General features: G+C 35.4%; 1 protein-coding gene across 3 annotated transcripts in view; it reads right to left on the bottom strand.

Moving 5' to 3' along the window:
- The window catches only part of LOC111505570 (Rap GTPase activating protein 1), a 923,489-nt gene that overhangs the window by 688,528 nt on the left and 208,241 nt on the right, over positions 1-26,720 (bottom strand). The window contains exon 1 of one of the 3 annotated variants that reach the window (XM_074183140.1): positions 5,554-5,585. The exons of the other annotated variants lie outside the window; for them this stretch is intronic. Coding sequence (XP_074039241.1) covers positions 5,554-5,570 — 17 coding nt within the window. The 5' untranslated portion in view covers positions 5,571-5,585. Of the gene's footprint in view, positions 1-5,553; positions 5,586-26,720 lie in introns of those variants that run through there. 3 annotated transcript variants of the gene reach the window in all.

The raw sequence follows: 26,720 nt of genomic DNA, 5'->3' as shown, positions 1-26,720 counted from the left end.
CTTTAGAACGATTTCTTTTTCGGTGGTATATAATATTTACGGTCTGTGTAGCTTTTGATCTTCGAAAAACCTTATTATTAACTTGAATTCCAACATCGAAGGTTTTTTCCTGTGAACCTGCTTCATCGGACATGCTTTGATTTTCAGCGATATCTTCGCTTCAAATATATGCGGAATTACGTCTGGTTTCATTATAATTTTTCCCACTTTCATAGTTTTGACATACATGTAATTTTCAATGTCTTTTTCAATCTAAAATTTAAAGTAGTACTCAAGTTAACTATAATTTTTTTTATTATCATTATCATTCATACTTACATTAAAATGAATTTCGCAACAAAAATGCGTCCCCTTGGCAGATACAAAGTCGGCCCTCCGCATAGTGCGCTGCCATAACTTTCGTGATTTTAAGTTAGTTGATAGTGAAATAAAAAGTTTTTCTCGTGCAGTTACCGAAGAATTCTTGCATTTAGGAGCGATGCAATACTTGTATCGTCTTTTTTATCATTATTCATATTCACGCAGTTGACACACTGCGGTAAACAATACAAAACTTACTTTCTGCAGCTTTAGCACACGTATTTCGCTTATCCGCCAGCACTCCCTTGTCGCCGAGTCGACTGATGTGACGTCAAGATTGACCACGCCCCGTTTCGGTGAACGCCACATTCAACTAATAATTTGAGGGGGAAGATAAAGAGTGAAAATTCAGATTTTTTGCAGATGTACTATTTGAAACATATACTTTCAAATGAAATGAAAAAAATTTGCTAAATGAGCCCATTCGCAAAACAGCAATGCTTTGTTGGCATTATACTTAGCACAAAATAATTTTTTATATCAGATTCATATTTTTAAATAACAAATTAATATTACGTAAATAACACAGTTTTACATGTGAATATTTTATGTTTGTCCCTACTACTAGTGCTGCCTCTTGTGACACGTTCGCTGTACTATTCTCAGGAAAAAGGCTCATTCAATGTAATAATCCTTCCGGAATGCATCCTAGATGTCAATTTTAACAATACATCTGCTCGTTACTTGCGAGCATTCGCAGTATCTCGCAATTTTGGCACATTGTTTTTGATTCTACGGCAAAAAACTTAGGCGGGCGCAGCGTTATAGAACAGTGCTTTCAAAAAATTGTTCTACAGCGCCATCTAGTGGCGAGTTGCAGAAAAATTGATAGCCTAAAAACCTTCTCTATGAAAAAATACTTATACATGTTAAGTTTCATCACGATCTGTTGAGCGATGTAGAAGTTTATCACTTACCAACCAACCAACCAACAAACATCCATTTTTATATATTAGATTCTTGTCATTTTGAATTGTTGATTGCCTATATATGCCAAAGTTTTACTCGAATTTAGATTTGAAATTCCCCAAAATGGCTGTCTCAGAAAGTTTTACAAAACCCTGGTTATATCCTGATATATTTTCCTAAAACTCTCCTAGAAATATATCCTTTTCAAATCAAAAAATATTCACCATCTTTTAACAATGTTCCCATTGTACGTTATCATTTGTACTTGTTGTAAGTACTAAGCAGGGGCTTAGTGGATTTACGTTTTGGATAGCTCGTTTGTTAAATGAGTGGAAATCTAGCATCCATGCTAAACCACCGAAATAAATCAAGGTATTGAGACACATGTTCACGTTTCTATGTGCTTCTGATAAGTACTATACATGAATTTTGTAGTTTTTAGAGTTCTGCTTATCATAATACAAGAGTTTTGAACCGTCGCAGAGTAAAGTTTATTTTTTCGTTCAATAATATTCTATTTTAGATTAAGATTCGTATGATTTTTTCTCGAAATCGAAATGTGTGGTCTGAACCACAGAAAATTATCGAAATGCAGGCCCTTAATTTTTCACGGTGTCTTTTTTGGTAACTAAATCCCGTCGATGGTAATGCTACCCAAATCGCTACAACCGATTTTTTGCAATTGATCTACCAGAGAGCATAACATCCCCGTTTCGCGACTTTACCAAAACGTGCGAGAATTCACAAAAATCGATACAGAGAAATCGTTCTTCTTCTTGATGTTGGAACCAGCTTTCAATTTTGGCGCCATTATGACTAGTGCTCTTTTTATTACACAATTTCTGTGATAAAAACTTGGTCCTGGGAGTACAAGAGCCTTGTTTCACACAAATGATTGTATTATTCCTTCTTTCTGTTATGTTTCTCTTCACTGTCTTCTTCCGTGTGCTAGACTGTTAAAAATGATACTTTTCTCGCTTCAGAGCAGCAGTGAAGCATTACCTCACACCGAAATACAGATATCGCATTCGCTTTGAACAATTTTCTCATCGACCTGTACCAACATCTCATTTATCTTTCCATTATCTGAACAATTACCCATTGTCGACCGTGCACGTGCATTTTGCGGCCAGCACTTACGTCACAATTAACCGGACGGCTATTTACTTTTACTTATTTACTCGAAATGCCTACTGGTCTTGTGTTTGCGCGATAATTCCACTATCCGCTGCTCTGCGGTATTGCAAACTTTGCTCGACCACAACGTGATAAACAATTAACGAGCGAGAACCTAAGGGCTGGTAGATAATAGAGGCTAGGTTGACTGCTTTTGACGGTTACAAAAAGAGAAGAAAAAACAGCTCGGTGAAAAGGTCACTTAATTTAAATTAACCAGTTTCGTGTTGAAAATTTGAACCAAACGCATTTTGATCGGCGAAAAACTTGAATAAGCATTGAACTTATGTTATGAAACTAGCGCTTCAAACGGTAAATGTGGAGAACACTGACAATGGGGAATGTTCCTAAATTTGGGTTATTACAGCAAATGCAAGTTTGAACAAAATAAAGTTGAGTTTAATTCATGAGTTTTTCAAATTCACTTCGAAAAGTATTCAAAATGATGTTTCAAATGTTGGGTTTCGATTTTGAAAGAGATTTGTTTCTAATTCACTTATTGGCAACAGCGCCTATATCAAGTTGAAATAATTTATACGTACCTAGATATTCTACTTTAAAAAAGGAAAATTATCTTTATAAATCAACAATTGAGGCAAAATATAAATTATAATTCAATACCACATCCACAAGCCACATAAACAACAGTTGTTTTGTTATTTATTCATATAGAGGAAGATAGGTTAGGTACACAAAATGTCATATGTCACAAAATGTCTCGGAACTCGGAACATAAGTGAACAGAACAGCCTCTGAAATATGTCATCTTTGTTTGTCTCATACAGGTAACAGATTCATTGTCCTTTATTAGCTGTAACCGATGTTGCCAAATGGTGAAATAGAAACGAATCCCTTTAAATGTTGAATGCATTATTTCATTCCTCTTTTTTAAGTATTCAAATAATTTTTTTTTAGAAAAAGGTTGAAATGATAAGTTCAAAATGCGTTGTTTTAAAGATCTTTTATGAAAACTACTTGATTTTCGTCAGGAGGAACATTCCCCATTGTGGAATCGGGGAATTTTCAAAACAAACAGATATATGGAGATCGACTTTTTTTTGGGGATTATGAACAGACTGGCACTAAAAAGGCAAATTAAATTAAAAAACCACAAATACATGATATATAATATTACTTATATAATATATTACAATATTTTGTGAGTGAAACATACTTTTTCTTAATTGACTGTGAAAGTAAATTTATTAAAATTCATCATATCATGGTTAGGTTAGGTTAAGTCCAAACTGAGTGGGTCTGCCTATTCGACCCTCGACCGCAATTCGCAAGGGTTGTTCACACCGATTCACACTCGACCAAATAAACCTAGCTTCTCAACGAAGCTGATTAGTTTGTATGGTGAGTAGTCTTTCAGGTCAGATGATAAGAGTACGGCTCTGCCAAACTCTAAGAACCTGATTCGGTCCCCAGCGGGGCAGGCACAAAGTATATGCTCTGCTGTTTCATCATTTTCCAAACAGAGGCGACACACACTGTCTTCTGACAGTCCAAGTCTCTGCATATGATGATTCAAATGACAGTGACCAGTAAGAAGGCCTGTTAGACATCGTAGTTCATCCCTACTGTAGTCCAACAATTGTTTGGTATCAACTTTCGAAGGGTGGATAATCGCCTTGGAGTGAGCCAATCCTGGAAGATTCTGCCAGGAGTCTATAAATCTTCTTGTCATCCAGATGTTCAATCTTTGTTTGACAAAGCCTAAAATGATGCCAATGACAGGTTCTGGTACGATGAAGCTGCTTCCAGCATCCTCCTTTGCAATGAAGTTAGCATCCTCATTGCCTTCCATTCCAGTATGTCCAGGAACCAGAGACAATCTGTTAAGTATTCCTATCGAACTGTTTGGTATCAAGCTTCCGAAGGGTGAATAAACGCTTTGGAGTGAGCCAATCCCGGAAGATTCTGCCAGAAGTCCATAAATCTTCTTGCCATCCAGGTGTTCAATGTTTGTTTGACAAACTCTAAAGCGATGTCAGTGGCAGGTTCTGGTCCGATGAAGCTGCTTGCAGCACCCTCTTTTGCAAGGGAGTCAGCAGCCTCATTGTCTTTCAGGTCAGTATGGCCAGGAATCCAGACCAGATACAATCTGTTGAGTTTTTCTATCGACGACAGTCGTTTTTGGCAATTAGCTACCAATTTAGACGTTGCTCGGTAGGAGCCAAGAGCTTCCAACGCCGCATGACTGTCCGAAAATATTTTTATTAACTTGTGTATGAGGTTGGATTCTTCCAATCTCTCCGCACACAATTCAATAGGGTAAATTTCCGCTTGAAATACAGTCGCAACGTGTTTTTGATTCACCTGTAAACCAACAACTATTCGCTCTTAATATTTCTTTCTCCCGAAAGATCCAGTCCTCTCTACTCGGGGACAGTACTTTATAAGGCACTTCGTACTTAACAGTTTGAGGCATAAAGTCAGAGGTCATTTTCAGAATGCTGTGACTTCCAGTGTCAACCAGTACTCTGTTGTACTTTGCATTAAATTGCACAAGTCTATATTTAGTCCATCTAGCCTCTCTCTCCAGAAAAATGTAGAGAAGAGGTAGATCTAAAAGGATCTCTTCAAGAGAAAGATTAATCTTCCTCTTGAAGTTTAATCTTTCTCTTGAAGTTTAATCTTCCTCTTGAAGTTTAATCTTCCTCTTGAATATGATCACTTGGTGATGAAAACACGTGTCGAGGAGTTAAAAATAACGGTTTGGTGTTAGGACTAAACTCCAGTAATATTCATTACTACACCAAAGGTTCCAAACAGTGTATTAGAAGAAAATGAAACTAATCTAAACTAATGAAACTAACTGATTTTCAATAAATTTCCTGAAAAATTAAAAGATCTAAAACAATCCAGAAATTTTACAAGAACATCAAATAATGTTTTCTAATTTAATGATGGCCATCAATTTCACAAATAGAAAATAATTACTAAATGATTATATTTGTTGTGTTATTAATTTTCTGTTAAACATGTTAACTTCTTTATACCAGGATATCTTCTATCTAGAAGTTTTGTATCAAATATTTTTTTATTTAATGATGAAGAAGTATAGAAAGCCAAAGAGCTTTTTTCCAAGAAAATTAATCTCACCTTTGAACTACTTCCATTTCAATTTATATCCAGTAGTGGCATAAAAACGCAATTTCTCTTCTAGAACTTTTGTATGTATTAATATCCCCTTACCTGAAAAAGAAAAATTATTTTAGTAAAATTATCCAAAAAGTGCTTTTCCAATTAATAAAATCTACACCAAAGTATCCTTAAATTCGAAGATTTATGCCTCAATATTCAAATGGTAACTTAGTTCATTTCAAGCTATGATGGCACTAAACTGTTCGCATATTTGAAATGGTGAGGAGATTACAATTATTATTTATATACAATTGTTAATTATGGCGAAGGCAGTAGTTATAATTATTGTTTCAACATTTAAAAAAATAGAACTAACGTTATCTCTCAATCAATTATATATCAAAAATATGAAAAAAAAACACGATTCCTATGCAAAGTTCTATATCTTTATTGTAAACATATTAGGATTTCTAGTATTTAAATGTTAATGTTAATGAAATAGAGTTTCAGTAAAAGTTTTATTATTATTCCGGTATTTCTATTACATAACATATTGTTATTAACAAAAATCATATCAATAATAATACTAGGAAAGCATTTCAAGCAAAAACCACATAAATATTGAAACAAAATATCAAGTTATTTACGATAGGACAGCTAGAGGATAAGTACCCTATGAAGGAAGCGGATGACCGTAGAAAATAACGGCAATCTTAAATTATGTTTTCAGTGTAAACAACGATACTACTACGCCGAGTATTTGTGTTCCGGTTTTTGGCGAATAACACGGGATTTTCTGCTTCTGGAAGAGGTATTACGTTATTGACTTTCCATTAGAACGGTCAAAATATGTAACACAAAACACATATAGGAGCGGAAATGTTAAGGGTGTCTTTGATGCAAAATATTTGTCCATTACCTCTGAAAGAAACGTATGTGCAAACAGTTTTTCACTCCATAATAACTTCTCATACGAATTACATCAATATGCACCTTGTCATTTTCCCCGCAAGAATGCAAAATTAGATTTTCAGTAAAACAAACAAAAAATTATTTTGTTTTTATTTGCTGTTTGGGGCACTATCCACATTTATGAAAACAATGCATTTGTTATGGATAACATTCAAATTTGTTCTCAAGTAGGGAACTCTATTATAATAGACAAGTAAATTAATAAATTGAAAGGAAATCTGGCCAAAATAAAGTTAACAATAATTACGGTATTAAATACTCAACAAATAGGTGAACTGTTGTGGCTTGATCCCAGATAACATCGTGAGTTGAATTAAATAGATCACAAAGAATCGAGATAATCAGGCTTAATAAAAATATATAACTTTAGGTTCATTGTGTAGTGTATTCCAGAATGTTTTGCTCTGTTTCAACGGAGATATCATGGGTATTGTGGAAAAATAATTCATGGCTTTCGGCCATGAATTATGCACCTGGTCACTCGTCATTGCAGAAAAATTTCGATTCAATTCTGCCAGCTCAACAGTTAAGCTAGAAGAAACCACTTTTTTTCAAACAGCACATGGCGATGGGGATAATAGGAACCTAAAATGAGTCTCAAATTCTCAATATATTTCTATCTCACTCATAGTTAAAAACTATTTTCGAAGAATTATTTCCGCTTCTTGCCTGAAGTAGACACCCAAATATTCAATTCAATAAAGGAGCAAAAAGTTGTTCCACAGAGTAATGAAGGAGCCTAAAATGAACCTAAATTTATTTCAAAATGAAAATTTTCAATGATTCAATGATTCTCTTTTGGTTTAACCATCAGGCTAGGAGGACTCAGATATGAAAAATATTCGATCCTCACCATTGGGATCTTAGAAAAGAGATACGAGGATGGATAAATGGGGAATGTTCCTCCTGACGAAACTCAAGTAGTTTTCATAAAAGATCTCTAAAACAACGCATTTTAAAATTATCATATCAACCTATTTCTTAAAAAAATTATTTAAATAGTTAAAAAAAGAGGAATGAAATAATGCATTCAACTTTTGAAGGGATTCGTTTCTATTTCACCATTTGGCAACATCGGTTATAGCTAATAAAAGACAATGAATCTGTTAACTGTATGAGACAAACAAAGATGACATATTTCAGAGGCGTGCTGTTCTGTTTACTTATGTTCCGAGTTCCGAGACATTCTGTGACATTTTGTGCACCTAACCTATCTTCCTCTATATAAATAAATAACAAAACAACTGTTGTTTATGTGGCCTGTGGAGGTGGTATTGAACTATAATTTATATTTTGCCTTAATTGTTGATTTATAAAAATAATTTTCCTTTTTTAAAGTAGAATATCTAGGTACGTATTGGCGCTGTTGCCAATATGTGAATTAGAAACAAATCCTTTTCAAAGTCAAAACCCAATATTTGAAACATCAATTTGAATACTTTTCGAAGTGAATTTGAAAAACTCATGAATTAAACTCAACTTCATTTTGTTTAAACTTGCATTTGCTATAATAACCCAAATTGAGGAACATTCCGCATTGGGGCAAAGTTGCGCATGTACCTGACTAACAATATGACCCTGCGAAAGTTCTGAAATTCCGAGTATATCCGGAGATATCCGGAAAAATCGGAAATATCGGAAAATGGTTTTTATTTTTTTCTGGCTTTATTTTTCGAAGGATTCGAAAATAAATGGCCCTTCCACATTGCCGTGTTTTCAGATTAGCTATTCGACGTTTCGTCTTCCGACCAATATCATCAGCTTTATTTTTTCTTATGGGCGCTACATTAGATTCTTTCAGTTTTGAATAGAATCAGATTTCACCTTTACAATGATGTATCATGAGTTATCATTCTTTTTCGAAAAATTAGAGATATTGAAAAAAACTATTTTTTATCATAATAGGCTTTGAATATTACTGGAGTTTTTTCCCAACACCAAATCGTTATATTTCTTCCTCTTTAAGATGATCACTTGGTGATCGAAACACGTGTCGAGGTATTAAAAATAACGATTTGGTGTTGGGAAAAAACTCCAGTAATATTCATTACTACACCAAAGGTTCCAAACAGTGCATCATAAGTACATAATAGGCTTTGTCTTTAATATTTCTAAATTTGACTTTCGAATTGTTACACTCAATGACATTTTGTTATTGCACAAGTCATTGAATTTTTGTCGAAAACTGGCTTTCACGAATGAAGAAAAAAGAGATATGATACAAATTTATTACAAATACCATAGAAACAGTGTTAGGACATCGGAAATGTATTTGAACTTGTATCACGAAAAACGACAACCACATCGAACTATGTTCAAGTCATTGGATCAAAATGTCACCGAGTTTGGTTAGTTTGAAAAGCCCATGAAAAAATTCGAAGGCAGAATCAATAATCAAAATTTGATGAATGTGGTGTGTATGAGATAAATATGACATGGTGTTCTTTTTAATGAAAATAGAACTTTCAACAAATAACAATAATTGACAAAAATGTAAAGACAAAAGTAAACCACAGTAAATGTTCGAAATGCTGGGCTTGTTCATGATAACACAAATGTGCCCTTCTTCGAATATTATTCTATAATACAAATCATGAAATGAATTTCCCTCCTCCTCAATTTTCCGAACTCTCTAACAATGCTGTGTTGAAGGTCCTCAATATTTTGATATTCCCTCTGATCATAAACTCTATTTTTCAGTGTACCCCATAATAATGTATCCATAACACTCAAATCTGGAGAACTTGCTGGCAATCTTACCGGCCCATTATTCCCTATCCATTTATCACCAAACCTTTCTGTCAGGTAATTAGACTCTCGTCTGTTAGTTTGCGGTGGAGCACCATCGTGTTGAAACCAGATGTTATTATAGTTAGTCAAAGGTAGATCATCCAAATAGTCTTCGAAAATCGACATTAAGAACTGTTGATAGGTTTCTCCATTCAGAATTCCGTCAAATAACTGAGGACCCAAAATTCTATCTTTGTAAATTCCTGCCCACATGTTAATACTAAATCGCACTTGAGATCGAATTTCTCAGAACTGCCAGGGGTTGTTTATGCTTCAAATGTGTTGAATATTTCCGTTGAATATCCCAAAATTCGTATAAAACTGCTTTCATCTGTCCAAATTACATTTTCTACGAGAACAGGAAAATCAGGTCTTCTTATTAGCCAATTACAAAATTCTAATCGCCTTTTGGGATCACCTGGATGCAATTTTTGAGATATGTGTATTTTGTGACATTTTAAACCGCTTTTATGAGATGTCTCCGAGCACTAGTAAGACAAATATTCATTTCGGAGGAAATTTTGACGTGTAATTTCCCCGGGTTCATGTTTATCTGCAAATTATTACTTTCAATTGAAAAGGACACAATGTCTAACTTACCTCAAACATACCTCATTTATCATTTTTTTTTTGTTTTCTGGTCCATTCTGTCTCGGTATTTTTTCCTCGGCTTTTCAAATGAACCAAACTCGGTGAGATTTTGATCCAATAACTTGAAAACATATTTCGATGTGGTTGTCGTCTTTCGGGATATAAGTTTAAATACATTTCCGATGTCCTAACACTGTTCCTATCGTATTTGTAATAAATTTGTATCATATCTCTTTTTTCTTTATTCGTGAAAACAATTTTTCGCCAAAAACTCAATGACTTGTACAGTAAAAAATTGAATGTCAAATTTAGAAACATCAAAGTCTAAGCCTATTATGATAAGAATGCATTTTTTCAATATCTCCAATTTTTCGAAAAAGAATGATAACTTATGATACATCATTGAAAACTTAAATCTGGTTCTATTCAAAACAGGAAGAATCCAATGTATCCTTCGAGAAATGAAGCCAGAAAAAATAGAAACCATTTTTCGAAATTTCTGTGTTTTTCGGACATCTCCGGATATACTCGTAATTTCAGAACTTTCTCAACGGCATATTGTTAGTCAGGTAAATGTGCAACTTTGCCCCAATTTAACCATCTCCGTATCTCTCATAGTTTTCGAGATTCCAATGGTGAGGATCGAATTTGAAACACCCTGTATAGAAAGTAGGCCGATGTGGGGTCATACAAGCCTGAAATAAGATTGGAATTTCAAGTCTATCTCACTTATAATCGAAGAATATTTTCGAAAAATTATTTTTGCTTTTATCGTTTGTGACATAGATAATCACTCAAATATTCAATTCAAACGTGGAAATGAAAATTTTCAATATAGTAATGAAGAAGCCTAAAATGAGCATTGAATTATTGCAAGTTTGAATTTTTCGAAAAGAGAATGATTTTGATTTGGTTGCCAGTTTAATTGTATGAAGTTAGCAGAACCTACTGATTAAAAAATATAGACACTTAGAAAATCGGTGGTCGGGTGCAACAGAAGCCTGAAATGAGCCTGGAATCACATAACACAATCTGATTCAAAAATATCATATTTTTAGCTTAGCCTAACATCAAGGTAAAAGAACCCAAGATATCCCCATTAAGTGAAGAGCAAAAAATTCTGGATTAGAATACAAACTTAGCCTAAAACTGAGTCCTAAAAATAAATATACATATTCATAGTAAATCTGTTAGTTTAACAAGGTTAAGTTGATTATTATCACCATTATCATAATGATATTTCACTCGAATTAATAAATATAACTGCTCACTCTAAAATAATATAGCTCATGATAAAACATTTACGTATAGTGCAAAAATGGAGAATTGAGCTTTTTCATCAAAAGTATGCAAATTTTGTCAATTTAAGGAATATTAATGAAAACATAATGTTTTCCACCTCTTTCATTATCTCTCAAATCCTTCAAACTCCATCTTCGAAACATCCGAAAAGAAATATTTCACTATCCGACAAGAGACGCCTCTTCACTTTATGATAAACGACATCGCCTCTTTCCGTATAAAGCTCACGTCGAAAAATCGAGCAGAAAACATCCCGCAGGACCATCGAATAACACAGAGAAGAATTTCGGCTATAATTTATCGCCCGAAAATTGTTTCAGACAAGGTTAAATCGATGTAAAGTAGCAAGAGAATAGAGGCACCCCGGGTTCCCATCAAAGCCTTAGGCGGAAATTGCCATAGACGCCGTGGAAATTTAATGGAGAATCCGTCGACGAATTTCCCACACCGAGGAACGTCTCAGGGATCACGAAACTTTCTCGAAATGAAGCGTGCTCGGGGACTTCAGGATATTATAGTCGTAAATTTTAATTTAATAACGTATTACATCGCCGTTGTTGTTCGAGATAAGGAGATTTGAGATCTACTCAATTAAAACCGAGCGGGTTTGGTATTGTTATGGTTACGACAATCGATTATCACTGCTATAATAATCACAAACAGCATTTATCGATAATACTATGTTGTTTGACTAGTTTTTAAGCAATACTTTCTTATCGGCAAATTGTAACGTTTATATTTATGATTTCCCCCCATCACAATAAAAAAATACTTTCTAAATTCTAAATATTTCAAAAAATTATGAAAGTCACAACTTTTATTTTTATTTTTTACTACCTTGCACTATAAATACCCCAAATCTGATCCTTGGGGTAATCCCTTAGGTGAATTTTGAGTTTCAGAAATAAATTTGGTTGGATCTTCATCAGAAAAATTATTTATTGACCTTACTGAGAAGTACAGTATAATCAATGGATATTCACAGATGTGTCATAATCTTTATATCCGAAGTGAATCGACAAACTAACGAAAACGAAACGACGTGCTCCGAACAACCTACCCTTTCAATGGATATTTATACATAGAATTCACCAAAAAGGTAACTCTTGTAGTACCTTCATTTTACCAAGTAGGTCCATTTTATCTCTCCCCTGTAGGGAGGGGGGCGGCGTGATTGAAACGGATGTATGAATTTGAGTCCACTCTGTCACTAATGGAAACTTCGGGCCCTCTTTCGTTGTTAAAAGCTTTGTCATGGTAAGGTGGGGATCTTCTGTGATAGGCCTTCTTTTCCTAAGTTCTACTGATACCTTTCATAGACTATGAAGTAACCAAAGAATCTGACCCTGATTCTTCAGAGAAGATTAATGTCGACTAAATTACCCCAAGTGCAAGAGACTCGAATTACTACAACTCCTCATCATGTCAACAAACCTTGGTGTAGCCAGAAGTCAATATATTGCCTCCTCAAGAGCAGAAGTAGAAGCAGAATATGCATCAGGATAAAAACCAAACTGTATCGTCATGTATAGCTGACTTACAGATGCCTTCATCTGGAAAGCTGTTTCGGTTATAAAAATGGTAATCTTGCACAATGAACATTCGATAATATCAATATCATCTAATTAACTGGAATTTCTTCAATATGACTTTATGGCTGCCGTAGTGGATATTCCAAAAGATGGTCAACAAGTACGACTCCAGAGCAGCAATTTCTGCCTGGATGCTACAGCTTTCCTGAGAGGATCTCGAGAGCGTCTGCGGGCTGGTAGATGCAGGAAGCAACCTGAAGCTAGAGGAAGGAATCTCTCTAAAATGCATCATAGAACTCCCATATCCAAGACTACACATTTTTGTTTGCTTACCTACATAATAAAAGTAATCGCCGACTGACCACCGGTCATATCCTCAGCAGATTAAGAGGAAAATGTACCGAAGTTTGTCAACATTGAATTTATAATCCAGTTATATGCTCAGGTAACATATTGTGTCACTGTCTTCCAGCGTAGAGAGGGGATATTGTTGATTGTTCAAGGATGACTCTTGATAACTCAAAATTTACGCAGATTCTACTAGAGTGAGTATGAACATTCTTACTTCTTTGAATTATAAAGGTCCTAGAGTTATCCGTTGATATTTCATACACAACAATATTGCAACCTAGGACTGAATACACGAAAGCACAATAAAAATTCATCAGGATCATGTTCGAGGCAGTTTGATTCAAATGTTATGAAGGCAAAATATGTTTTGTTCAGTTTTTGGTAGATGTAATTCTATATGCCTGCTAAAATTGAATTTCGAATCAATAAAAGTACCCAAAAATTTTGTCGAATCTGTTCGATTTGAGTACGACTTATGGGAATACTTGCAGGATGAAAATGAATATGTTTGCTTACAAAATCTATAAAGATGGGTTCACCCATGTTATCCATCATATGATTTTTTTGCATCAGTGTCCAAAGTTTGTTATAACTGAATACACTTTCTGTATCATTTTCCTTTCAAAAGTGTCTTTGATATGTTGTTGCTAATAACACACATTTAGAAGCTACAGCTGTTGGACTGCTGAAAATCAAACATGCTCAATTTACCCCATGGTGAGTTAAGTTGGGCAAGGGTATTTGTCAAGTTAAGCGTTTAAAACGTCAAGCCAAATCAACTATTCAGTTTTAAAACTTAAAATATTTTTCTTCTTATTATTACCTGAGAATAGAATTAACGAAACATCAACGTATCTTAAGTTTAACTTTAGAATTATATTCATTTTTCAAGTTCGAAACCAAACTTCAATATCATTTTATGATAATATGAGTTATATATCTTATGAGAAAAACATTATAAAATCTCAGAAACTTAATTGACACGACGATTGACACGAAAGTAACACCACCAGTGAATTTCACTTGGTCGGACTTCCATTGTCTAATATATAAAATGATTTGAAATTTCTGAAACAGCTAAAAAAAGATGATTAAAAATGAATAGCTGAAAATAAAAATTATATTAAGCAAAAATAACCTGAAATAAAACATAAGTAACAATAGAACGATTGAACAAAAAATAAAAATAAAGTATGAAAATTATAAAGAAATAAAATAAAAATTGAAAAGATAAGAGATTCCAAGCCACGTTAGTTCACGACGTTTCTATTGTTAGCATCTACAATCGTCTTCGGACGATGACTGGACTGATTCCTCCGAGAGATGACTATTTATGGGTCGTTCGAGTACTTTCACTTATCCCCGCTTTCCATTTTTTCCGCTTCACTGGTTCACTTCACTGGTTCAGTGGGAGATGACTGTTTGGCGGGAGTTGGCCATTTTTCGCTTGATGATGGGTTTCTTCTCTGTGTATTATCTCAGCTTGGGACCACTCGATGTTATATTTTTGGAAACATTCCATTGTCTAATATAATATAAAATCATACATCGGTGAAACTAAGAGGCCATTGAAAGTTCGCATTGCTGAGCACAAGAAACACACACAGCGAGGAGAAACCAGAAAATCCGGAATAGCAGAGCATGTTTGGACTCATCAACATAACATCAAGTGGGCTCAAGCTGAAATCATCCACAAAGAGGAACACTGGTTTAGGAGAAAATTCAAGGAAGCCGCGTATATGTTGTCCGACAACGCATTTGGTCAAGCTAGCGTAGAGATACGTAAATCAATGAAGCGGAAAGAAAAAAGAGGGGATAGGTAAAAGCACCCGAATGACCTATAAATAGTCAGATCTCGGAGGAATAAGTCCAGTTATCACCCGAAGACGATTGTGGATACTAACAATCGAAACGTCGTGACGTAACTTGGTTTGGAATCTTTTAATTTTTATTTTTCATTTTTGCTAATAATATTTTTTAATTCTCAGCTTTCATTAATATTTCAATTTTTTATTTTCTGGTTGTAGCTTGTATGTTATTTCCTTGTAGTTTCAGTTTTTGTTTAAATAAAATTGTTATTTTCGGTTAATCTTTTTGATTTTTTCAGGGATTTTAAATCAATTTATATTATATTAGACAATGGAAGTCCGAACTGATGAAATACACCACGAAACATTGTCAACCACCTTCAATCATTATCGTTGCTTTCCTCACTTGACTGGATTACTTTTCTACAGACACTCCTGTTTCTTTTTTCATCCATGTTCTTTGGTTTTGAGGTTCTATTTTGTTGATCTGCTAAAGCCTTTGTTTTCGGGAGTGTATTAGTATAGCGGTGTAGGATTTTTTATACAACTCTTACTTCAGAAACATTTCATTCCTTTATTCATTTTTATTTTGTATCATACATTTTTATTACAAAATTATCTTATCATAACTCTTTTATTCCGCAGGCGTTCAAAATATCTATCTGCTTGGGTTTTTTTATGATGATTCTTTCATTTTTGTTATTACTTATCATTTTCGTATTTTTTCATCGCATATCATCGAAATGCTCTCTTCTCTCAAACCGAAAGTTCATTGCCAAAAAAACATGGATATTTAGAACGAAACCACTTGGAATGTTTCGACTAGGTACTCATTGTTAAAACTTTTACGGATTTAGACAAAGAATTTGGGCACAGTGGTTGATCCCTTTCGACTAAATTTATGACTCGACCTTTTTTAGCCGCAGGCATTCATTCTGTTCTGATATTTCGGCCGGCAACTATTGCTTAGTCCGCCTCGCTAATCGGGCGGACTAAAATAGCGGACTAACTTAGCGTTAGTTCTTTGAGGTTACCCTGTAATTTTCCTTTTTCGTGTTATGTTTATCATCGTGTTTTGTGTTAATAAATTTTATCGTTGAGTACGCTGAATAATAATTCATCTATCACCAGTCCCGACAGAAGCTTTCCTCTTTCTTCTGTTAGTTTTGGTTGCCCCGCCCTACTCTATTGATGACGCATGTGTTTCCCCAAGTGTAGATGGTCTGCAAATTCACCAACCATTGCGAACATTCCACGGACGCCACTGACCACTGCTACGAAACTCCACAGACAAAAAAAGAAACAACGGGAGCAGACAACAAGCAACCTATTTGTAGCAAGGAAATTGGAAGTGACAGATCCAGCAGAATTATGATCGCAGAGAGAGTTATGGCGCATGTTGTTTAAAATGATATGCGATCGGAATAGATACAAAGCACTCCGAGGATATAAAGCATGGGAGCTGTTATTGTATCCGACGAGAGGTCAGCGCATAGGTGACGACGTGCTGTACGGGTACCGATGTTCGGAAATGAATAAACACGGCACAGAAATCTAGAAAGAACCACCAGTAATGTCTTACATATTCAAGATCGATACTTCTTTCAAGAATTAATGGCCTCTGATGTCGATCTTATGGATCGTTTCGCAATTGCTGACCATTAACCACAAGACCTGTTCCATTTTGAAAAACAGGCAAACTCGGCAATATTTTCCCGATAAGGAATTTGATTACGAGATAAGAATGTTCGAAACACACTGAATCTAAAATATATGATTGTACAATTTTTCATTTCATCAGGTGTGAAGCTGTACAAATTTCGTTCGGTTCTTAGTGTTCGATAATATAATCTGAATGAAATAAACCTGCCAAGACTGTTAAAACCAAGTTGAAAAATTTCAACTGAATAAATCATTCTCAAGTTGAAACTCAAAAAGTCGATCCTAAAGTATTGTTATGTTGTTATATCGCTATAGGTATAGATAACGATAATGAAGCTTCACGATCAAGGCAGACTCAATGTTAGTCAAGAATATAAAGTATGGCCGTAGAATCTGTACTTCAAATAGAACTCAGCTTACATCTGCGGAAGAAGTATAATAGTTTGGCAAGACAATTGATCAAGCGGCAACTTATCTCATATGCAAATTTATCTTTATCCCTATCAAGGATCATACCAAGTGGTCATTACACTTATAATTACTTAAGCCTAATCAAAATTGAAAAAGCATCAGTCGCAAAATGCGTAACCAATCATAGGAGCTATTAATATATAGGAATATAGGAATTTTAACAACAAATATACCACTTGAGTTATTTTCCAGGATGGAAAGCTAGGAGATTGAACAGTATATCGCCCCAAAGAATGCTGAACAATCTCTAAAAAGGCCAAAAATTAATCTGAAATGAGACACTGCCCATTGATGGATCACCTTAGTGATGAGCTGATCGGACAGTTGATGATGTAGATACTTGTCGTTGTGCATCCAAAAGCTGTAGAACTCTTACTTTCCAGAACTCAACACAGATTAGTGTTATGTATGAAAGACCTTATGTCGCAGTATTGAAAGACTGAAAGGCCTGAGAACCCATTGCAGTATCTTATCGAAACTTAACGATATGATCTCAAAGAACGGTAATTTATGTTGATGATATTTTCGCTGTGGCAGGATAACATGTACTTTCTTTTAGACCACAACAATCTACAATAATATTCACTTCACGAAGTGATCATCGCAGCCATCATTGAATCACTTTCTGTTATATTTTTAATACTATTGAGAACATTAACGAATGTAGGCTTTTTCGGCTGGCGTCAATGTTTTGATTGTCTTCCAGGTTTTGCCGTGGTCTTCTTTGGTTATAATCTTCAAACGTTTCAACTGCAACTGTGACGACTATCTTCAGTGACTGCAGCAGTTGCAGTTGAAACGTTTGGAGATTATAATCAAAGAATACCAGTAAATGAAAGTACCAGTATTGATAGAACCAGTTGAAAGGCAGTTACTCCCTCAGTGAAAATCCTCAATAGAGTAGTTTGGGCACACCGACTGGAAATAAATCACGAACACAGACTAGGTCAAAATCCCAGCTGAGTATTTTGATTTTGCTGGGAACCAGACCAACAATGCTCAGAAATAACGTGACATAGGCATATACATGGTGAGTGCATTGGCTAGGGATATTGGGGTTGATCAAACCGGCCATCAGATACCTGCTTTCACGTAGCCCCGCTGGATACGGGAATGACAGAATCACTTGTGGTTTCCTAACTGAATGGCATCACAACGATGGCTTAATCCTAAGGTGTGTTTATCCGTGCCGAGAAGATGAATGTCACTGAGCCTATCAGCTGTCTCTACGGAACCTTCGGCATACTGGGCGCCCTCTCGATGTAGCATCGCCTTGTCACGGTATTGCGGGGCTCTGCCGTGATTGATCTTCTTTTCCTAACTACTCGTGGGACTCTTATGGACAGAGTAAACTTAAACATTATTTCTGACGCTAAGGAGGAGATGGATGTCAAGCTTAAGACTCCAACTGACCTCCCTGTAAATTTAGATCAGGAGCGAGAGCTTCTCAACTCTCCAACTCCTGATCCAATAACTGAACCTAAAAAAAAAGATTCGGTGGTGCAGCTAAGAAAGACTGAGTCATTTCCTCAAGAGCGGGGTACCTCATGAAACCACCTTGCACCAAATTTTTGAGGGGCGTACGCAGAATCTACCTCAGGTGGAGGAACAAACTCCCCATGAACAGGTTAGCAAACGTTCACACTCAAGTGAAGATTCACCAAAACCAGAGCCCTGTACGGTTGAATCTAAGGCATCGTCAGGTGTAGCTGACGTGCAAAAATCTGACCTCACCATAGAAATTAATCAGCTTCGTTAATAAGCTAGGTTTATTTGGTCAAGTGTGAATAGGTATGGGCCACAATAAACCCTTGCGGGTTACTGTGGGGGGTCCAATAGACCCACTCAATTTGGATCTAACCTAACTTAACCTAGGCATATACATGCGTCTAGGCTACCGTAACCAAACCATCTACATTTTATCTAAGTGCCAGTCTATAATAGAATGACAGAAATGAAAGTGAGGGGAGAGAAATAAAAGTGATCGCTTGTAGAAATAATTGAAATTAAACTTTTTTGCTTCCACGCCACTCGACCTCTGCAAGCAATGATAAATTAGATGAACTAGCAAGAGTTGGTACGGCAGAACAAATCAAATGGCCATAAATCTTCTTCAGGATCTCTAAATAAATAAAACATTGAAATAAGCAGATGTATAAATCAATACTTCGGAAAGGTATCTATACTTCAGTTGGAAATACGAAAAGAATAATTGGAACCTGACAAAACACTTGCTGATGATAATGATTTATATCAATACCGCTATCTGTTGACTCTACATACATGGCAATGCACATTGTATACAATAAACAAACAATCAACTTTTCGAGAATATGAAAGTATATTTCTAGGCTTGATCAGAAAATCCAACTAGATTATTTTAAAAAGAAACAGCAAGGTAAAAGGTCAAGAAGCAGCAGTTCTTGCGAGCTCAATTGTTTCAAAGGATTTTTCTATTAGAAAATCGAATCAATCTATCTTATACAATATCATTTTTTCACATTTTTATATATGTGAGATGCTATTTCAAAGAGAAATGTTGTTATTGAACATGTCACAAGAAAATTTCATTCATTACGAGAACCATGAAATCAAACATTTCTATTAATTTTGAACCGCACTAAAACCGAAACAGATCATAGTCCAGTCATTATAGTAAGTTCACCTCGGAATTCGAGATACCCAGCTGTAAGTCTGTAAATACTTGTATATTGACACCCTAAAAGTTGTCTCAAAACCTACATATGGTAGGGTGTAAGCAACTATTAAATTTCAAGGTCAAAGGTCACAAAAATCGGTTTTTTGCGCTTTTTTTGGAAATATCTCATTTCCTATGGGTTTTTTGCTATTTGTATTTATTATCAATATTCTAGAATACAAAATTCTCTACAACTTTTTATTCAGTATTAATTTATTTAACAACACTTACCTGCTCATGTAATTGCAGAATTGTTAATGAAAATATAGGAATTATATTTGAATTTTAAGCTAATTAATATTTATAACTTCTTACATGATGAAACAAAAACAAATAAATTATGAATTAATCTTTTTATTAAAAAATATCATTGAATACATTTATTTTTATTGAAAGTAAAGAAATGGAATAAAGGGTACAAAAACTACAATTTATAATTTCCTTCCTCTTCATCGTCGTCTTCTGGCTGCTGGTAAATTTCAAACTGGTCTTCATTATCGTCTTCAACGACATTTGTCTCAAGTTCTTCCATGATTTCGGGGTCAAAGGTTCCTTCTTCGTTAATGTCGCTCTGATATGGTAGAGCATTGGGACAAGCTTGCTCATTACATTGGCCACAAGCTAAAGAGCATTGCAAGCCCGCTTTCCTGCATCCGCATCGCGAACCACACCCACTCTTGCAGTTGCAGAAAATTGTATTTAGCAAATCTTCTGGAGCAGGTGGTAAAATTGTCATGATAGGCTCCAGAAAATCGTTTCGCATTGCCCAACCCCATACCTGGGGTTCCAAATCATGTCCTAACCAAGTTTGAACTTGATAATATACACGGTTGAAATGTTGATGAGCAGCTGCACTTGTTGGTGGAATATTTGAAAGCTGCACAGGTTTATTAAGTTTTGTAGACTTGACGTAATGCATATAACGAAGATGATCGAGACTTTTCACAGATTTCAAAGCATTATAGACTGCCAATAAGGTTTGAGTTCCACTCTCTAATAATCTCTGGGCCGAACAATTTTCTTCCTCAAATGCTGCAGCTAGTTCGTCCAAATTTGTCAGTTTCTCAAAAACTTTTAAAAATGATTTTTTCCCTTTTTAAAAAGCGCAGAAGTTGTGTCACAGCCACTTAATGCGTGCAGAAATAAAATATGTTTTTTAGAATGAGGATAATTCTCAAATCTTTTAGTCGAGTATATCTCCGTTTTTACATTACCTTTCCCAACTTTTTTAAAGAAAATTTCTTGTTCGTAAGACAGTGTACGCCCAATTAAAATGACAAGTAAATCAATATCTTGTCCTATTATAACTGCAGTTTTTTTAGACTTTGATTCTTCAATTGCAGTTTCAACAATAAGAACATCCGCATCATCTCTGGCTTGTTTAGTAGTAATATTTGCAGCTTGTAATTTTTTAATTAACATATTAATGAACTTATCTTTGTTATTTCGATTTGATAAGAATTTTTCTTGAGTAACTGGTACAACCATTGTTTCATCGAAACAAACTTCATACGTTTTTGAAAGTGCAGCAGTTCTTCTCTGCTGCTCCATAGCTTTTACGTTCTTACTGTAGTCTGAATATCCGTCAAATACAACAATTATTTTGGAACTGTAATGCCTTTGTAAATAATTCATGTATTTATCAAAAATAATAGAAAAAGTATCTTCTCTGCTCCATACAACATGATGAAGAAGAAATCCGCCATCAATAATGAACGTAATATTGAGAACAAAATCAATTGGGCTCATGTTGTCATACAATGACGATTTTGTTGTTTTTCTCATGCCATCATTATCAAATAGAGCTGTTGGATACGGACTCAATTCATATTGAAGATATTCTTCAAGATTACTTTCAAATTGTTTGCTGACAGTAATTCTTTGGAGGAGTAATAATGGATCCACTGCAACTTTACAATCATTTATTTTTACAGATTTGTTAACACTGGAAAGCGGCATTACTTTTTCGGATCGTTTAAACTTTATTTCATTAAATGATAAGTCGGTGATCTTTTTCATAGACTCTAATCCAATTTAGTAAGCTCTGTAGCAGTTAATTTGCTCATTTCCAACAATTCCAGAAGCTATCGATATTAACTGCGTAGTATTTGGAAAAGGATCATGGAGTTTAAACCATTCAAATAGTATATTTACGTCAGTATTGTCTTTTTTCACTGTTGAGTCTCTGGAATCTACGTGTTGCTCGGTCGACTCCAAGCAGATATTACAGAACTTCTCCATTTCCTCACAAATAGTATCTGTGGCGTACATAGCATATACCCATTTACACAAAATACTTTCTTTCGTACTTCGACCACGAGATAGTCCTCCTTCGGTTTTCATGGATTTCATGAGACTTTGTTCGATGACCATATCTGTCCATGTACCTGAATTATATTTTTCTGTTCGTTTCACTGTGAAAACTCCATTTCTGAAATTCTCATAAGTTTGCAAATATTTATAATCATTGATTTATCGATAGTTCATCAACTATATATGGCGCGTTTTCGACCGGAGGCACCGGTTGACCTGAAGTGATGCTGTGACCGCGCGCTCTCCGCCCTCTATCTCGAAAACGGTTCACCGTATAAAAATTTTTTTTAAACAAAATACAAATACAAAAATACAAATGGCAAAAAACCCATAGTAAATGAGATATTTCCAAAAAAAGCGCAAAAAACCGATTTTTGTGACCTTTGACCTTGAAATTTAATAGTTGCTTACACCCTACCATATGTAGGTTTTGAGACAACTTTTAGGGTGTCAATATACAAGTATTTACTGACTTATAGCTGGGTATCTCGAATTCCGAGATTCTTACCTAATTTAAGCTTAAATGACTGGATTATCAGTACGAAACGCATAAGCAAACAACTCGTTAAAATTGCGTTCTCTTCCTTTCAATCTCTCTATTCAGCCTTCTTCTTCCATAACACTTAACGCGGTTTTTGTACCATTAAAATTTCTAATTGGAAGATCAACACATGAACACGAATGAATATGAGTACAATTTTTTAATTGATCCAATTAACATTCTGGTGGCGTGCATGCTAGCAATATGTCGTTGAATGGTCGCATAAAAATTCATTATAGTATACATCTAGCGGATGTCGGTCGACGGCGTTGCATTACTGACACGGTTTGCTGTAATTGTCGTGCGGAAGCGGCTGTTGAAAATTGGCAAACCTAATTTCTGATTCAAGTTTCCGATTGACACATCCGGTTGCTGGCGACGCTTGCTTTACACTCTGACATAAATATATTTTTCAATGACTGTAACTTCAAAAGTTGAGAAAGATAGGCAAACTCATCCTTTGGACGTGCTTAGTAGCAGTGCAGCCATCATTTGAATGGCGGAAATTATTATCTTCAGATGGCTGACGGTTTCCCTAAAATCCTGGGAACCAACTAGTTCCTGAAAACTGGTTCGAAGCGATATTTTAAATATTTTTGTACCACTTCATAGCTTGAGAAGGAAATATCAATAGCAGATAGTTGTTGGTTCACAGATAGGTCAAAAATACGTTCCGGTTCTGGTGCAAGTGTTTTCAGTCGCAGACCCAGGATAGAGATATTAACCTGCCTAGGAACCTATGCGACTGTATTTCAAGCGGAAATCTATGCCTTGTGTGTGGAGAGATTGGCAGAATCCAACCTCATATACAAGTCAATAAAAAATTTCTCGGACAGTCAAGCGGCGTTGAAAGCTCTTGGCTCCTACCGGGGAACGTCTAAACTGGTAGCAAATCGTCAAAAACGACTCTCCTCAATAGAGAGACTTAAAAAATTGTCTCTAGTCTGAATTCCTGGCCACACTTGGCTGGAAAGCAATGAGGCTGCGACTCCCTTGCATGAAAAGGTGGTGCAAATTTTTCATCAGACAATAACATGTCATTGGCATGGCTTTAGGTTTTGCCAAACAAACATTGAACACCTGGATGGGAAGATGATTTAAGAACTTCTGGCAAAATCTTTCAGGATTGGCCCACTCCAAGGCGTTCAGTCACCGTTCGAAGCTTGAAATCAAACAGTTGTTGGACTACAGTAGGTATGAACTACGATGTCTAACAGGCCTCTTCACAGGTGACTGTCGTCTGAATCATCATATGCAGACACTCTGTCTGTCGGAAGCCAGTGTGTGTCGCCGCTGGAAAATGATGGAACAGCAGAACATATACTTTGTACCTGCCCCGCTGCGGACCGGATCAGGTTTTCGGAGTTTGGCAGAGCCACACTCTTAACATCTGACCTGAAAAACTAATCGGCTTCGTTAAGAACCTGGATTTTTCTGGTTGAATTTGAATAGGTGTAAGCCACAATAAACTTCCGCGGGTTGCGGTCGCGGGTCGCGGGTCGCGGGTCGCGGTAGCAGAGTTGAGTAGTATCCAAATACTTCTGTATTCGGATACAGTATCCGGATACTTTAAATGTATTCAGAAGCTGTATTCGGATGTTTTTCAAATTTTGTATTCAGTATCCGTATCCGTGGCCAAATTTGTAAGTATCCGAATACCGAATACTTTTTTCGATCTTTCGATCAAATTTACACTAAAGTGGTATAACATTGAGAAAAATCCAAAAAAAATCTTTGGAATATATTAAAAAATGTATAATAAATGTTACAAAAAAAACAGATGGAATATGAATCTTACAACGAATCAGATGAAAGCGGGGATCGAAATGTGGACGATCTTTTTGATTTCACGGATTCCCAAGATAACCAAGAAGTAGGCGCTGTAGGCAGTAGTAGTACTATGAACGAACGGGGTACGGAGGGTACCAGTGAAAGTAGCAATAAAACTACAAAACTTCTGCTGGAATTATCTGGAAGACAAAAGAACGAATTTACAAGTATTACATGAATACCCAATATTAAAAAAAGTGTCACTCAAGTATAATACATGCTTACCTTCATCAGCACCAGAAGAAAGACTTTTCTCTTTTGCAACTATGATTGATACGCCAAAGAGAAAAAAATTAAGTGATGAACACTTTGAGTATTGGTAATGACGAAGGCAATTTCAAACTCAAAGGTACTATTATAGATATAAATGTCACATCTACCGAACAATGTGGTAAAAGCTAAAAATATATTTTTTTCACTGAAATGTTCTTTGTTTACAAAATAAATATGAACAGTTTTTTGAATTTCTTTCATTTCCTATCTTTTTTTATCACTTTTTGTTTTTGATATTCATCCCTAGTATTTTTACTTGTATACTTTAAAACACTATTTAAACTAACTCTAAAAGTATCCGTAAAAGTATCCGAAAAAAGTATCCGAATACTTGTATCCGAGTACATTTTTTAGGTGAAAGTATCTGTAATTTTTCAAAAAGTATCCGGATACATTGAAAGTATCCGTATCCGGTATCCGGATCCTTTTTTCCTGTATCTGACCCAACTCTGCCTTGTAGAAGTCTAAATACTTCCGAGATTATTAATTTGATTGCTTCTTACATGTTGAAGGTCATTCAATTAAAATTGTCAGTTAAAAATGGTTAATGGACCCATAATGTCACTTGCTAAAATATAAGCAAGTCATCCACTGAAAAACTGGTTATTTTATAATAGGGAAAATACAATTTATTTTCATGAGCGACCTATAACGTACATATCTTAGACAAATAGAATTTAACACCTCTTAACTATTTAACTGACCTTTGTGATTTGAAGAACCGAGAGCTAGGTGAGAGTGTTTCAATGCTCAAAAATAATTGATGCCTCAACAGACTGAGAGGGTTGATATTCACACCAATAGACAGGTTGTACTTGAAGTACGAATATTGAAATATTCTGGTAATTGTTGAGCCGAACCCTATGTTGTACAAGCAATTCTTCAGTTCTATTCTTGGACGGTACTCTTTAAGCTAGTTCGATACCAAAGATTTTGGTACTCCACAGCTGGTTCAGAGTCTAAATATGGAGATGATTAGTATCTGATTCACTCATCAGCATTGTTGTTACCTGTTACACCTGAGTGTACTGGCACTGGGTCAATCTATTCCTATTCGTTAGTTTTCTCGATTCCTACGGAATTTCCACTGACATTTTGATAGGCCTTGAATTATTGTTTCATAACCTTTGGAAGATTTCATACACTTATTCTGGAAGATTGATGTGTACCGACCCAACGGAAAATAGAGTTTTCTCTCCGCACAGTCGGTAGTCTCCGGTAGTCGGTACACCAGATATTCAGCTGAGCATGACTGTGCATTCTCCACTCTTCGCAGTTTATGATTTCAACCGGAAATGTGCCGAAGATGTATGTCGGTAATGTTCGCTTCTCCACATATTCTGAAATGTATGTTTTACCCGATATCTTGTCAGTTAGTGATTCTTCCAGTAAGGACGAAAACACTATTGTTTTTCCCAATAGGTACTACAAGAGGAGGAGGAAGAAACTTAAACGCAGCTGTTGGTGTAGTTCTCATTGCTCTCTCTCTATTCCCAAAAAAGTTTCCGATTCTTACTTTGTTCGCCACTAGCGATGGTTTGATTCATCTTTGGACACCAGATCATAGATGCATATCGTGGGGTTTCCTACCTGATGCAGAACCAGTTCTTCATGTCTGGTCTGTTTGCAACCCCCATGACGTTCCGGACGTCCACCTGGCTAACAACAGTGCCTTTTTTACTATTTCTACTTATTGATTTCAAGTCAGCTCACGAATAAGTATCAAATCACCCCCAACAAGACAAAAATCGCCATGAAAAGAGAAATGAAAATTTCTATGTTTTTTACCACTTTTATTTGTAAGTAACGTTACTGCAGTTTCATCTTATACGGACATTTTCAATCTTTTTTTTTTGTTTTTTTTTATTGTATAAGTTTGAAAATGTCCGTATAGGACGAAACTGCAGTAACGTTAGTTACAAATAAAAGTGGTAAAAACATAGAAATTTTCATTCCTCTTTTCATTATGATTTCCTACCACGTAGTAACGGCTACATCCATCAAATTATTTAATAAAAATCGCCTTTTTTAGCAATTTTCTGATATCCTCA

The sequence above is a fragment of the Leptinotarsa decemlineata genome, unplaced genomic scaffold (assembly GCF_025532065.1).
Source record: "Leptinotarsa decemlineata unplaced genomic scaffold, Ldec_3_MD MMD2_P_RNA_scaffold_2, whole genome shotgun sequence".
NCBI lineage: Eukaryota > Metazoa > Arthropoda > Insecta > Coleoptera > Chrysomelidae > Leptinotarsa > Leptinotarsa decemlineata.
The sequence above is the reverse complement of the archived record's forward strand: the minus strand, read 5'-3'. Positions and strand labels throughout refer to the sequence as shown.